General features: G+C 35.6%; 1 protein-coding gene across 2 annotated transcripts in view; it reads right to left on the minus strand.

The window, feature by feature from the left end:
• Positions 1-499: 499 nt before the first annotated feature.
• The window catches only part of LOC144964157 (ciliary-associated calcium-binding coiled-coil protein 1-like), a 16,485-nt gene continuing 1,880 nt past the window's right edge, over positions 500-15,104 (minus strand). The window contains exons 2-9 of one of the 2 annotated variants that reach the window (XM_078898101.1): positions 14,911-14,952; positions 11,383-11,483; positions 7,339-7,505; positions 5,209-5,359; positions 4,262-4,334; positions 2,762-2,878; positions 2,347-2,511; positions 500-1,137 (exon numbers count right to left, since the gene is read on the minus strand). In XM_078898101.1, coding sequence (XP_078754227.1) covers positions 1,024-1,137; positions 2,347-2,511; positions 2,762-2,878; positions 4,262-4,334; positions 5,209-5,359; positions 7,339-7,505; positions 11,383-11,483; positions 14,911-14,952 — 930 coding nt within the window. In that variant the 3' untranslated portion in view covers positions 500-1,023. Of the gene's footprint in view, positions 1,138-2,346; positions 2,512-2,761; positions 2,879-4,261; positions 4,335-5,208; positions 5,360-7,338; positions 7,506-11,382; positions 11,484-14,723; positions 14,860-14,910; positions 14,953-15,104 lie in introns of those variants that run through there. The other variant, XM_078898100.1, reaches the window with a different exon arrangement.

A 15,104-nucleotide genomic window follows, 5' to 3' on the forward strand; every position in this document is an offset into this window, starting at 1 on the left:
TAGCAAGGTTTTACTGTAGTTGAGGTAAATGTAACAAAATGTAAATGTAAGCGTTATGTCACGCTTATTGAAAGAAACCTCCATGTGGCTTGATGACTATCATGTTTTGAGATGCAAGAACAGAAGGGGATCGTAGATGAAAGACCCATATATCCCTGGGGGAGGTTAACTCTTGCTGTCCTACTTTCCCCGTTATATTATCTGTCTTCACCTTCCACATAGCTTTCATTTCTCTTTGTAGAATGAGACTTTGGTTTTGCCCAGTGCCTGCCTTTACAGGAGTAGGAGAGTGAGCCAGTCAAATAGGTGATTTGGGTGGAGAGGAACTTTTAAATAATTTCAAAACAGGGTCACAAAACTTCATTCAATCTATATAACTTCTTTAAGTCCCCCACCCCTCCTCCTGCCCAAGTAGAAAAAGCTCTCAGCGAGGGGATTTCTGTCCAAAACAAATTGAGAAAGAGAGGTCTAAAAGAATAACAAATTTTAAAAAAACTGATTTTAAATTTTTAGCTGTTTATTAACAACAAATTTCTCTTTCTAAATCATTCCTCACTCACTCTTTCAGGCAGTTTCAATCTTTTTTGTCCAATCTCTTCCGCTCTTTTCCCTTTTAAAGCTTCTATTTCACACATCATTTTCTCTTCTTTCAAACACGTTATTTCAATTCTCAATTAAAAACAACGTTTTGTCTGTTAACTGCAATCCGCTTAAAATGACCTCTAATAATATACTGACCTCTAATAATAAACTTTTGCTTTAGATAAATAATTAAACCGGTTCCAATTTCTCTAGGATGATTGCTTCCTTTGAGTTTTGTTAAGATGAATGCCAGATAAAATTGGTTCTCTAGGGTATTTTAAGCTGACTGTGCAGTATCTTCAGTTTTCAGTTCCATGGTTGCTGTGTATGGTTGTAAAGGACCAAGTGACTTGAAGACACTTTTTGTTATAAATATATTCACAACCATTCAACATATTATTGCAAAAGATCTATAAATTGATTAAATTTATTGAAACCATTTTAATTTACACCCGCCGCCTCCTCTCTTGGCGTTTCAGGCAAAACGTTGTGGATTTTGTTGATTTTTGCCAGAACATTGTTTTCTTGCTGTCTGATTTTATTCTCAACTCCAATCTGAAAATAAAATGTAACATTATTAATCTATGTTCTTGATTGGATGTATGCAAATGAGTAGGACCCTTCTTTTGTAACTTGCATGTAATGTTTTGCATTCTTTGTGCATCTCTTGACATGAAAAATGAAAAAAAAGGGCTCAAAATAAAAATATTGTCAAGGTATCATATCCTAGATTAGAGTGATAACGCTTTCAATCACTTCAAACGTTTAAATAAAGTGAAAAAATGTCAGTCTTCAAAGGGCATCTTGAAACCAATCTGTTTCATTCTACTTTTCGTGATTCTCTGTGAACTTTGAACAGCATGTGTGTGACTGTTGTGATGATTTTGTTATCGGCTCTTTACTCATATTTTCTCACTACAATTGGGTGGACCATGATTACCTGGCTGATAAGACATCTCGTTCCTTATGTACAACACCACTCCCCCCACAAAGCTGCTGGAACCTAACTCTACGTCTTATACCCATTGTGCCACCCCTCCCCTTCTTTACAATTCCACCTTAAAAAGTATGTGAATTTTTTTATCATTTATGTTTCTTCTTTTGACTTTCAGATTTTCCTCTCTTCTGACGTTCATTTTAATACATTTGCATTTATTAATGCTGATCCTTAGTCTTGTTCTGTTTCCACTTTCTTCAAGCTGTGTTCTTTTGCTTTGAAGAGGCTCAAATTTAGTCGCAATGAGGACATTGTCGTATGCAATTTCTTGGTCCTCCTGTATGGCAAATGGTCAACTTTTACCTGTATTGACCATCCCTGTTGTCATTATCCAGTCTTCAAACGGTCACCATTCAGTTGTGGTCTTGTGGTATGACACTCGCTCTCGAATCAGAAGGTCCTGGGTTTGAGCCTCGCTTGGCGCATAGCTGAGTCCTTAGAAAAGACTCTTTACTCACATTCTCTCATTATACTCAGGTGTAAAAGGAGTACCTGGCCGTTAACAGCATTGTCTACGTCATAAAAATTGTAATATCGCCTAACAGGCATCATGTCTCGTTCTATATGTTACCTGTTGCTGTTGGTCAGGGACCCTTTGTAAAGTGCTTTGACACGTTTAGTGGATGTTGCGCTCGCTATATAAAAGCTCAAGTTTTTTTGTTTGTTTGTTTTTTTTTTTGTATTTTTTCATCGCAGCTATAATTGTCATTACTTCAAAATAAAATGTACAGTTTGTTTCCAATCGAATTCTTATCTACATCACTGACCTGAAAACTTTTAAGCATCTGGGAGGACACTTCATCTACAATGCTTCGAACATCCTCTGGTGTCAGTTTGTTGAAAATGTCTGCTGCTTCAGGGGGTAGCTCTACTTCTACTGGAGTCAATGGTTTGGATGGTTCATCCTCAGCTTTCAGGTCACCTGTCGCCTCCTGTCGAAAGGGATGAAATTATGAAAATTCAAACACTTACCATGCAAATAGTTCCCCTGACTAAGTCGCTTTCATATTAACGTATTGATGTGGTCCAATTTTTGTTTTGCATGGCAAATTTTTTATATTTAATTTCTTTAACAATTGCAAAGAATATCATCAAATACCTTGCTTTACACATTGTCAAATGCATAACCAATGACAGGGTACATTTTATTTAAGATACCTACTATTCTATATATTAACTTACCGTGGATATACTTGGTGTTGGAATGGTGAGGAAATCCTTGAAGACTTCCTCTGAAATTCCTTCATCTAAGGGGGGTGGGAAGGGTGTTGTTGCTGGCAAAGGAACTTCAACTGACAACTAATTTTTAGATGAAAATAAAACAGAGATGATTTTTTCTTCTTTTAAGATGCAAGTAATCAAACTGACAATGACTTTACAGACCAAAGTCGAGTAACAATCATTTGATACAGTTGTGCGGCTATGTGGTCTAGTGGTATGACACTCGCTTTCGGATCGGAAGGTCCTGGGTTCGAGCCTCGCACTCGGCGCATAGTTGAGTCCTTGGAAAAGGCTCTTTACTCACATTCTCTCACCGTACTCAGGTGTAAAATGAGTACCTGGCCGTTAAACAGCGTTGTCTTTGTCTGAAAAATTCTAATTACGCCTAACAGGCGTCATGTCCCGTCCTGCATGTTAAATGTTGCTGTTGACCAGGGACCCCTTGTAAAGCACTTTGAGCACATTTAGGGGATATTGCGCTATATAAAGCTCAATTATTAAGCTCAAATTATTATACAAAAAAAGTGATTCTTTACAATATTTTGGACATTTCACAATTTCATAATAAATAAATATTGCTTCGTGCACAGTCAATAATCATTACACCTTTTTCCCATTAATCACTACGACATTAATATTGCATCCCTTTATTTATTGTCATTGAAGCGTTTTAAAAAATCGACAAACCAAACTTTGATGCCATTCTTGGTTTTTGCTGTTTTTATGTGTCTAGTATTTTACATAAGAAAGATCCATAAACCTTTTGGTTGAATTGTTGACATGTAAATTTTTATTGATTTCAATTAGTTTCATTCTAAAATGCTTCTCTAATGCGCACAATAAGCGATTGGGATATGAACTCTAAAATATCTCCCAATTTTAAGCATAAGTTGTAAAATAGGAATTTGTAAGCTTACTTATACTAAGAATAGTAAGAATAATTAGAGATGAAATCGTTATTTTAAAGCTCACCCTGCTTTCGTTAAAAAGTACTGAATCAAAATAAGGCCTTTTATGATATAAATAGTAAGCATGTAATCTTTTCAACTTCATTGTCAGTTTACTAATTAATGGAGATGATTAACACAGCCAGGAGAAGTACTTTGTGTAGACATTATTGTCCACAAAGCCAAATTTATATCGATATAATTGTTTTTATCTCAAATTACAAGTATATCATGAGAAAAAAAAAGTAATTAAATGCAACAGTATGTAAATACAGGAGGTAGTGTATGAGTATGATGCCAATATACGTATACGAGCAAAGTGTTTTGCTATGCAATTTATTTTTTAAAAATCAATTATGTCAATGTCAATAATTGTGGATTGGTAATCATTTTAATCAAAACCGATTTCTATATTATCACTATCAATGCTCAATTAAATTGTTCTGCATTGATTAGAATGAAATGGCTACTGCTAAATAAAAATAGAGGTAGAGAAACACATTGGATAACTTACATCACTACTAACGATCTCTTCCTCTTGGGAGAAATGGAACATGAATTCATATAATTTGTAGTGTTGGAGTATGCTGAAATTGAAAATGCAATAATTTTGTAAATGGAAATATAATTCATGAGAAATTTCAAAAAGGGAATTTTAAAAACATTGACACTAGCCAGTAAACATGACATGTTAATATTAAGCTTGAAAAGGGCACAATTAATTCTATAACCGTCATCCGATAGAAATGATGATTCAACAAGTTAACCCAAGAGCTGAGCTTCCAGTTAAAAAGCAGCTCTTTAAAATACCTTTACCATGCCAGTTTCTGCCAACAAGACGCTACTGTAAGTTATGCTTCGCATCCCTCAATTTAATTTTGTTAGGAGCTTGTAGATAATGGTTTACTGAGACCCCATGCTAATAAATAGTTTGAAGATGACGTCACTCATGTCTTTGTTATTGTTTTTTGCCATCCGCGTTTATGAGTATGAGTAATGGTCACTGAACTGTATTAACCCGACTATAAACGTTCATGGATACACACAGTTTTGTGTGTTGGTCCGTTATACTTCCGGATGGCAATGTTATGAGCTTCTTAGCCAAGCGCATACTATCTATATTGATCCACTAGTTGTTTTTGGGGTTTTTTTTTTTTGTTAGTTTGTTTTAAGTTGATGGTCAAACTGAGGGTCAGCAGTTGTACATGAATATGGGAAGTAAAAAATTCATTTATCCTAAGAGAAGATGGGCATCTGACTTCGAAGACACCCATGTCATCAAATATAAGTGATTGAAATGACCCAAAGATTTGGACAGTGAAGATGAACACTCCTGTTGATGCTCATGCCCAGGATAGGCCTAATTAAAATGTATGCGAGACTGTTGCTGATAAAAGTGCTACCACTCACACACAATATTTGTGATTTTGACAATAGTAAAATAATATTTATAATACTTACGTATTGTTAATGTAATCACTTATTGATTTTGCTTCCTCCACGCTAAAAAATTCAATGCCTCCACTTTCTACATCTACTCCCAGTTCAGCTCCTATTCCAACAAGTAATTTGCAAAATTCTTTAACACAGTCCACAAAAGGCAATCTTTCATCTGAAATGAGGAGAGAAAAAAAAGGATTGGTTAATGAGATAAGACAGTGACGTGAGTTTTGACCAAAAAAAACAAAAAAAGTAAGCTTACAAAGGGCTCCAGGACAAAAGGAATGGTTAATACATAGAATGAGACGATTAAGATATTACAATCTTTTGATAGCAATTTTACCAGCCAGGTATCATTTTACGCTTGAGTAAGGTGAGTAACTTTGCACCACCAACAGAAGGACCTGAACCAGAGACCTAAGATCAGAAGCCAAGTGTCATTACAAGACCACAATTGACTGCCAAACGTAATTTGATAATGCTTTCATTAACCTGTATGGCATTATGTGATACAGCATATTGAATTGAATTAATGTAGATGGTTCAGGCAAAGTATTCAGTTTTCCCAATTCATCTTTCAAGGGTTTAGTCTGTATGGTAGCACTGTGGATCATAGATTGTTGGCAAATCTTTCCAGAATCTGTCCAACTCAGCTTTATTGCAAAAATAAGCAAATAAGAATTACTCATATCTCATATCGACAATTTTCTAATCCTATTGTTGTTTTTCAAAAAGTTATTATTGATATGTTAATGTAACAAGTTTGAGAGGAAACATGATATATTTTTTAATCTCAGGATGACGTAGTTGCCCTGGAGATAACTTGCAATGCCTTAATTTTTTTGCTGGAAAATTGTGTTGTCGCAGAAAATCACAATTATAGTTTTTGTTTCATTTCGTTTTTTGTGGATCTCAAGGTATTCTAATTGTTATTTAACCCATCGCCCATTATCAGCCCACCCTTGAATTGCGCGCTATTACAGTTACAGCCTCTCATTTTACTTTCTGTAACAGCCGTAAAATACACTGGAGAGTATTACAGTTTTCTGCATTAAATTCCCGGATGAATTCCCTTTCATTGAATATCAATTTTGTCTCAGAATTCTCCACGAACTCAAATTTACAATAGTTCAAACAAACTGAAATTTTTCTTGCTCATAGCGGCGTTCAACTGTCGTACTGACTTACTTCGTGACCAGCTTGCTGATGATAATATTGATAAAAATGATGGAGAATTTTATGAAAGTTTATTCTTTTCCCTTTATTTTTCTTTTATTTCCTTGAAATAGAATGGGTAGTTAGTTCATAAATAATAATTTTTTTTTTAAAGTAACATAATTTACGCAGAGTTGCGCTCCTTGGTGCAAGAAAATAAGGTAGGATTCTATGACACCATCCAAGGGTTAACTCATTCAATCCTAGAGATTTTTTCTACTTTTCAATTTCGAAAAAAATGTATTAAAAATGAGCATGTACATAGATAATTTTATTCAACTATCATTAACATGTAAAAACTAAAACATTAGCTTTGATACTACGCCTATAGGCATGCGGTGGGTAAAGAAACCGGATAATCAACGGATATAGTCGTTTTAGGTTGAGTGAGTTAAAGAGGTTTTAGACCGTTGTACTAAAAGGGCAATTTTTTAAAGAACGAACATATTTTCCTTAAAATTTACTCAAAACTGTATGTCCACATACATGTGTTTTAGGTCACTGATATACAAAAGAAAATTCAACATTCCTCAACCATTCATTTTTTTTTTTTATTCATATGAAAAAGCCTCTAGAATGTTTACAGATTGTTATTTTGGACACTTGTCAGCAAACATGCATAATGGCATGGAAATTGAAATGGAGTAGGGGGTTGTGTTTGGGGAGTTCACAATGCGTGTGATGTAATGATTTACACAAAATTTGCAATGTAATAGAAAAGGGCTAGACTGAAGTCTTGTCAGGAAGAATTATTTTGATCAGGTCAAACAAAAACCACTCGATGAGCATTTGTTGTTTGGCAGATAATTGCCCCAGTTTCAGGTGCTATTGACATTTTAAGTCAAAGGAAGGATTCTCCTTTTTTATTTTTTTTTATTTTGGTCATTATCTATATTTAGGGTAATTAGCTCTACAATAAATAAAATTAATCCCAACCTTTAATTTTGTTGAGTAAATTGTGAACCACTGTAAAGAATCCTGAAAGTTTTTGAGGTGTGAAATCTTGCTGTTTTGCCCAATACATTGCTCCAACATAATAATCCAGTATACTGGCATCTTTCAAGTCTGTCATCGGCTGTAATTGTAAGGTCGCTTGAAGTTTGCTGTCAAGGGATAGCAAATTGATTTTAATTAAGTATAAACCATAGAATTAAACGAATGAGAATACGTACGAAGCCTAAAAAGTGTCCACCAATGAAAGCATTCAGCGCCATTATATCTTGGGCTGGGAATGTAAGCATTACCATTCATTCAGTCTCTATGTCAACATAACGACACAAGAAAAACAACAAACAATATCAAAATCCACAATAAAATGATTCAGAACTGTTGCGTATATCTATGGCACAATGAAGCTGTCAAAAAATGAATGTGTGTAATCATGTATTATAATAATTTATAGTGTGTTTTCCAACCACCACATCATTACTGTCACTACTACTACAACATCACTACCGCAATTACTACATCCACCACTACTGCATCATTATCACTACCACTACACCACCACCACATCATCATCACCACTACAACGACCACCACTCCATCATAATCACTACCACTACTACTACACTATCACTACCACCACAATTACAACCACCACCACCACATCATCATCACGACCACTACAACTGCAACAACCACTACCACATCATCATCATTACCTCTACTACTACAACCACCACCACAATATCATCACTAACACTACTACTACAACCTCCAGTACCACATCATTATCACTACCACTACTACTACACCACCACCAGCACATCATCATCAATACCACTACTACTACAACCACCACAACCACATCGTCATCACGACCACTACTACTACAACCACCACCACCATATCATTACCATTACCACTACTACTACAACCACCACAACCACATCGTCATCACTACCACTACTACTGCAACCACCACCACCACCATATCATCACCATTACAACTACTACTACAACCACCACCACCACATCATGATCCCTACCACTACTACTACAACCACCACCACATCATCATCACTATCACTACTACTACAACTACAACCACCACCACATTATCATCACTACCACTACTACTGCAACCACCACCACCATATCATCATCATTGAAATATTTTTTTTTTTAATTGAGCTTTATATAGTGCAATATCTACTAAATGTGCTCAAAGCGCTTTACAAGGGGTCCCTGGTCAATATTTAACATGTAGGACGGGACATGACGCCTGTTAGGCGATATTACATTTTTTCGGACAAAGACAACTCTGTTAACGGCCAGGTACTCATTTTACACCTGAGCTGAGTACGGTGAGAGAATGTGAGTAAAGAGCCTTTTCCTAGGACTCAACTATGCGCCGAGCGCGAGGCTCGAACCCAGGACCTTCCGATCCGAAAGCGAGTGTCATACTACTAGACCACATAGCCGCATCATTACCACTATTACTACAACCACCACCACCACATCATCATCACGACCACTACTACTACAACCACCACCACCACCATATCATTACCATTACCACTACTACTACAACTACAATCACCACCACATCATCATCACTACCACTACTACTACAACTACAATCATCACCACCACCACATCATCGTCTGACCTTATTGCCTAGGACGTAATCATTAATAGAATGTTGTGTGGTTTTGACCATGAAGAAAACCTTAAGAAGTCACATTTATATCATTTTAGAGACATCGTTTTGAATAATTTTGAGTTAAACGAGCGAGCAGAAAGTTATTTTCTTAGATTTCATGAACGGCCGATCAGCGCTTGTTTACTATAGTAACGCGATTCCCAGCCCATGTCTCAATGGCGGATATTTTTCTCATCGAGGCCGCTGGTTGGTTAGCCAATAAGAGCACGGTACAGTTTCCATTGGGTAACTTCCTTGGTATAAACATTAAATTAATTGACAAATATAATTCTTGGTTAATGCGCCTTCATTAATTTAAGCTTGATAGTCTTGGAAAAACATACTTACTGCCTTTTATAAATATTACAAATATCACTTTAAATATGCTCAGAGGGACAAATGTATATCTGTATTTCAAAATTTGTAAAAAATTATTTTGAAAAAAAAAACAAACAAAAATAGAACAGCATTACTTTTAAAAATTACACTTTCGTAAAATGATCAGAATTATCAAAATTTGTTAGCTATAGATTTAAAATTCAAAACCTCAAAGTTGTATCATGCAAAGTTTAAAATATATGCAAAATTATGATAGATCATCAAATCTGCAATGCTTACAGTTACAGAATTGACAGGTTGGCATGAAAGCTTGCACTACTTAAATTTCCTTACCAGTACCTACATACTTAATAAATTGTTAGTTTCACATAATAAAAATAAAAATGAAATAAAATTCCCTGTATTCATCCCACAGGGGAAATTTATCTCTAGGGTCCATTCCAAGGGAATACTGGAATAACTTTTCAGGCGTCAGCCGCAGTGCAGAACCGCAAATTGAGCTAGGGAGAGGTGACTTGCTCAAGGTCACACAGCACAGCAGTGGCGGGTGATTGAACTCGGTACCTTTCAGGTACGAAGCAAAGACTGCAATGCTGACCCAGGAAACTTAATTAATGCTGGGTATGACCACTAACCTCTGCTAGTTGCCTTAATCTGAATGTTACTCAAAGTCGACTCAATTCTGAGTATTTGTATTCGAGGGTGGAGAGAGTTGTTGAGTGTGGCAGCCATTGTTGGTATTTAGGCAGAAGATTTTTGATAATCTTCGTTAGAATGTTTCTAAATCTGTTGTGTTCATACATGATTCGGGAAGAGCATTCCAGTCTTTGATAGTACAGGGTGCAAATGAATATTTGAAGATGTTTGAGTTTGTAGATTGGTGTTTTAGTGTTTTTGAGCGGGTTTTTCTTTGAATGTGTGTATTTCATATTATAAGTCCAGTTGTTCTGGTAAGATGGCCTGCTCGTAAAATGTACCACTCATCACATTTAACACCCTCTCTATACATTAAACTAAAGAGACAACTTTTAGTCTTTTCTTGGACTGCATGGCACAATTATAAATTTAACGTTTTTGTACATTGAAACACTGTTTTGTTCATATACAAAGCCTTTTGACTTTGAGCTCCTAGGTCAAATGAATGAATTTTAATACATTTAAAACAGATTGCTGGGGACAAATGGATCAGGAATTAGAACTTTTGTTCATTTCCTGCCCTCCAATCTCTATCTACACAATAGAGTACTCGCAGGATTCCAGCATGCCGAATTCCAGAACACCCTGCAATACGACACACTGATGACAATGTTTTGGTTACCTCCCATGAGCATCGATTTCAGTGCACTCATATTCTAGCACGCTTTCTGGCTTCTTCAATGTGTATGCTAGAATCCAGTGAGTACTGTAGTGATGCATAAAATTATCGATCGAGCAAAAAATACCTATTTATAGAGTAGTGAGCTCTTCTTACTATGAGCAGCATGTAATTTTTAACATTCAAATAAGTACGAGTAGTTGTAATGATTTTGTTTCAATAAATTCAACAATCATTGCACTTTGTACTTCATAACCTTCAACTCTATTCATATTGACCTTCGAGATTAAAACAACGTTCACTCTTTTTATATCATTTTTCCCCATGGTATGGTTCTAAACCATCAGTAATAAAACAAAATTTATTCTACCATCTTCCCATTTTTTCATTAATTTTTTTAAAGTATTTTTTTCCAGTCCTATTGTGATTCCTTTGTAAAATACTTTGAGCACGTTTAGAGGATATTAGATTATATAAAAGCTCAAGGTTTGATTCATCCCAACATGATTATAACCACTTTGTAAGTATAAATAGCTGTGGCCGACTTGCTCAAAACGACTAATTTTCTTCTCTTTTCATTAAATAATATAGTCATTGGCGATGGGATTATTTAGAAGCTTATTAAAAAATCATCTATATATATTTATTTAGTGAGGCATTCCCTTAACATGAATGATACCTTTCCATTTCATCAGCTGTCATTCCCAACAATTCTTCACTGTCTTCTTTGGTGAGAATGCAAAAAGCCAGGGCACTTCCTCTTTTTGACGATTCATCCTCCTGAAAAAGACGCATTAAACAGTCGTCCAATGGTTGAAGTTTAATTTTGATTTTCAGAATTCTCATTTTCTATGTCACAAGAATCTGAATAATTTATATTAATACCGTATCAGTAGTATGACCAGGCCCAGTTGAAGAGAGTTACTCAAAGTGTAGGCCTTATCATTATATTGAAGGTTATTAATAGATAGGAATAAAATTAATGAAAATCGAAGGCGTAGTATATTTGAGCAGAAACTAAAGCCTATTAAGCTATAAATTAAAGAGGCAATTGTGTGTTAAGAATACATTTTATATATATTTTTTACATATGTTATAATAATGATAAATTCAGAATTAAAGACAAGCTTTGTGATTTGTCATAATCAGTTGGCCTGATATCAGTATGGTATTATATCGCCACCCGTCTCACACACACTCTCTCTCTCTCTCTCTCTCTCTCTCTCTCTCTCTCTCTCTCTCTCTCTCTCTCTCTCTCTCTCTGTGTGTGTGAGTATGTGTTGTGTGTGTATGTGTACGTGTGTAATTTTCTCACTCTAAAATCAATCCAAATCCAATGGATATTTCTTCAATTAGAAACTCTATTCATTTCTTTACAAGAGATCCTTAAGGGGCGGTTTAGGTCTTTTCTAAAAAAAAAAAAAATTACCAATATTGGGCGGTTTTAATCATTCTGTATCGTCATTATAGGTTTTAAAAAACAACATTTTTGGTGAAAAAATATAGATTATCTGTGTTAATACCCGTTTTGCGACCTAATTTGGGGTCCGGCATAAAAAAATATACATGACAATCTTGTGGCAAATGTTCTACAAAAACCAAAGAAGGAATGACCTCCATATTCTTCTCTCTTATCAACATTGTAGCATAGTGTGTCACCATAGAGAGATTTTACAGCTTTAGCTTATGGAATTTTTATTAGAACAATACAAAGTTGAGAATCAAAATGTACTATCTATATTATTTCTGTGATAACTGTAGAACTTTTCAGACATTTTCATTGAATAGATTCTGAGTAACGTTTGACACAGTATCCCATACCCTTAGAAAAATGACATATTGAGAAAATAGCAAAATAGCTTTCCGTTTTTCACACTTTTCTTACTACTTGTACCCTTTTCGTCTGTGCCTTTATATTATAGTCTACTTTCAGAATTTAGACTTCAATAAAATTATTTCTAAGATAATAAAATATCGTTTTCCACCAAAATCTCAAAATCAATTTTTTGAAGAATGTTCCTAATAATTAGACCCAAACCGTCCCTTAAGACCATACTCTACGGTATTTTTTTTTCAGAATTTGGGGGGGGGGGGGGGGGGGGGCAAGAAGAGAAAAGAAAACCCCAAAAAGTTGTTGCTGTATATTTGATTGAAAGAAAACCATTTTATGCATCACGCCTCGTCTTGCCTAAAGTTTGAAATGCCCAACCCCCCCCCCCCCCCCCCCCCATTCTATCTCTCATCTCATGTAGTTCCATATCTGAAGCAGACGTCGGAGGTCATCTTCCGCCAAGCTGATCTATCTCTTGCCAATTCTATTAAAGCAGCGCCACCTTTCTCAGCTTCATCTGTCCAAGTTCTTATCCCTTTCAAATACGTTATTCTTTGTCTTCCTCTTATTCTTTTTCCATTCATCTTTCCAGTCAAGGCGAGTATTCCAAACCAGGGTGGCGGATAATGTGTCCTAAAAATTCCATTTGGCGTTTGATGATTTTTGTTATCAGTGATCTTTTTCTGTTTGCCATTTCTAAAATTTCTTCATTTCTTTTCCTTTCCATCCATGACACCCTCATCATTCTTCTGTAAAACCACATTTCCACTGCCTCCAGTCTTTTAACCATGGTCTTGTTTATGGTCCAGCTCTCACAACCATATAGCAGCACAGACAGTACATAGCAATCCAGGACTTTGATTTTTGTTTTCATGCTAATATTCCTGTTTTTCATAATTGTATGCAGCTGGTTGAATGCATTCTTCGCCATACCTATTCTTTTCTTTATTTCACAATCTGATTTTCCATTGGATGTTACATTGAAGCCTAAATATTTGAAACATTCAACTTGTTGTATTGTTTGTCCTCTGCTTGTTATTACACAGGCTGGTGGGTTACTATTTTTAGATACCGTCATACATTCTGTTTTAGATATATTCAGTTCCAGTCCCATATTTTCACTACTCCTGACTACAACATCCAGTAATTCTTGTAGTTCATGTTCAGATTCTGCCAGTAGAACCGTATCATCTGCATACCTCAGATTTGTTACATTCTTTCCTCCAATACACACCCCTTCTTATGTTCGATATCTCTTAATATCATTTCACTATAGAGGTTGAATAAATCTGGAGACAAAACACACCCCTGCCTAACTCCTCTTCTAATAGGTGTAAAACTGCTTAGTTCGTTGTCAACACGCATTGCTGCTTCTTGTTCCCAGTACAAATTCCGTAATATTCTTAAATCTTTACCATCAATGTCCAAGGATGATAGAATTTTGAATAGTTTTTCGTGTTGTACTTTATCAAAGGCTTTTGAATAGTCGATGAAACACATATACAGATCTTTATTTACTTCAATACATCTTTCCATCAGCATTGATAATGTGAATATTCTATGAAATGGTCAAATTGCGCACCCCCCCCCCCCCATTCTTTAGCCAAAATACGCACTCCCCCCTCCCCACCCCCCTCCCCATTTTTTTTCTACTGAAATTTGGCAAAGTGCACACACCCCCCTTCTATTTGATACACTAGAGTAAGTCTGTTTTTAATTAAATTGGTTCGAATCGTGTGTTCTAAGAGAAATGCATTCTTTTAAAACCATACCTAGTAAATATAGAGACCATTTTGGCTTTGGTATTGTTGTCAATGTCAATTGTCACAATGCTTCTCAAACTTCAAAGTCAATGATCAACGGTAATCAACGCAATGCGTCAACTTCTCATCATGGCTATCCATCACCATCCCCCTCCCTCTCTCCGTCACCGTCACATGTCTCACATTATTATTTATTATTTTAAAATTATCATGGTAACACATTTTAACAAAGACACGACTATCGGTCAGATGACACTGGGTCTGTACTGTACGGATAAATGAGAGTGAGAGTGACTGTACTGTACTGGGCACTGGATCATCCCTATTCAGCCTGCCTATGCTTATTCATTCTGATTCTTAGTTCAAACGGATGGCTACGTTTTTACAGTTATTTAGAATATAAATGAAATGCAGTATCAAACTTACAGTCACACTAGTTGCAGGGACCGATAAAACGGATGACAGAGATTTCGTTAATTTCTTTTTATTATCTTTTCTGGGGGTTTCTTTTTTAGGTCCTGATTTAGCCATTTTAATTTTAACGTCAACTGTATATTGTTGTTATGACGATACCTGTTCTTTTGTATTTTAGACAGAAAAGAGTGTCTCTTACCACTTTTTCTTTCCCGCCACGATCACGAGATTTTGAGGTTGACTGAGGATAAATGGAATAAACTAAATGAACAGCAATATTTAGATTATAAACAAATGTTATTCAAACTTAAATATTCATCTTAGGTTAAAAACAAAAAAAAAAAAGATTAACAATCACTGTACCCCTGAGGTTGATAAGCAAGGGGAGTAATC

Source organism: Berghia stephanieae, chromosome 2 (assembly GCF_034508935.2).
Source record: "Berghia stephanieae isolate SIO BIC M18660-M18661 chromosome 2, UCSD_Bste_1.3, whole genome shotgun sequence".
In the NCBI taxonomy this organism is placed as follows: Eukaryota; Metazoa; Mollusca; class Gastropoda; order Nudibranchia; family Aeolidiidae; genus Berghia; species Berghia stephanieae.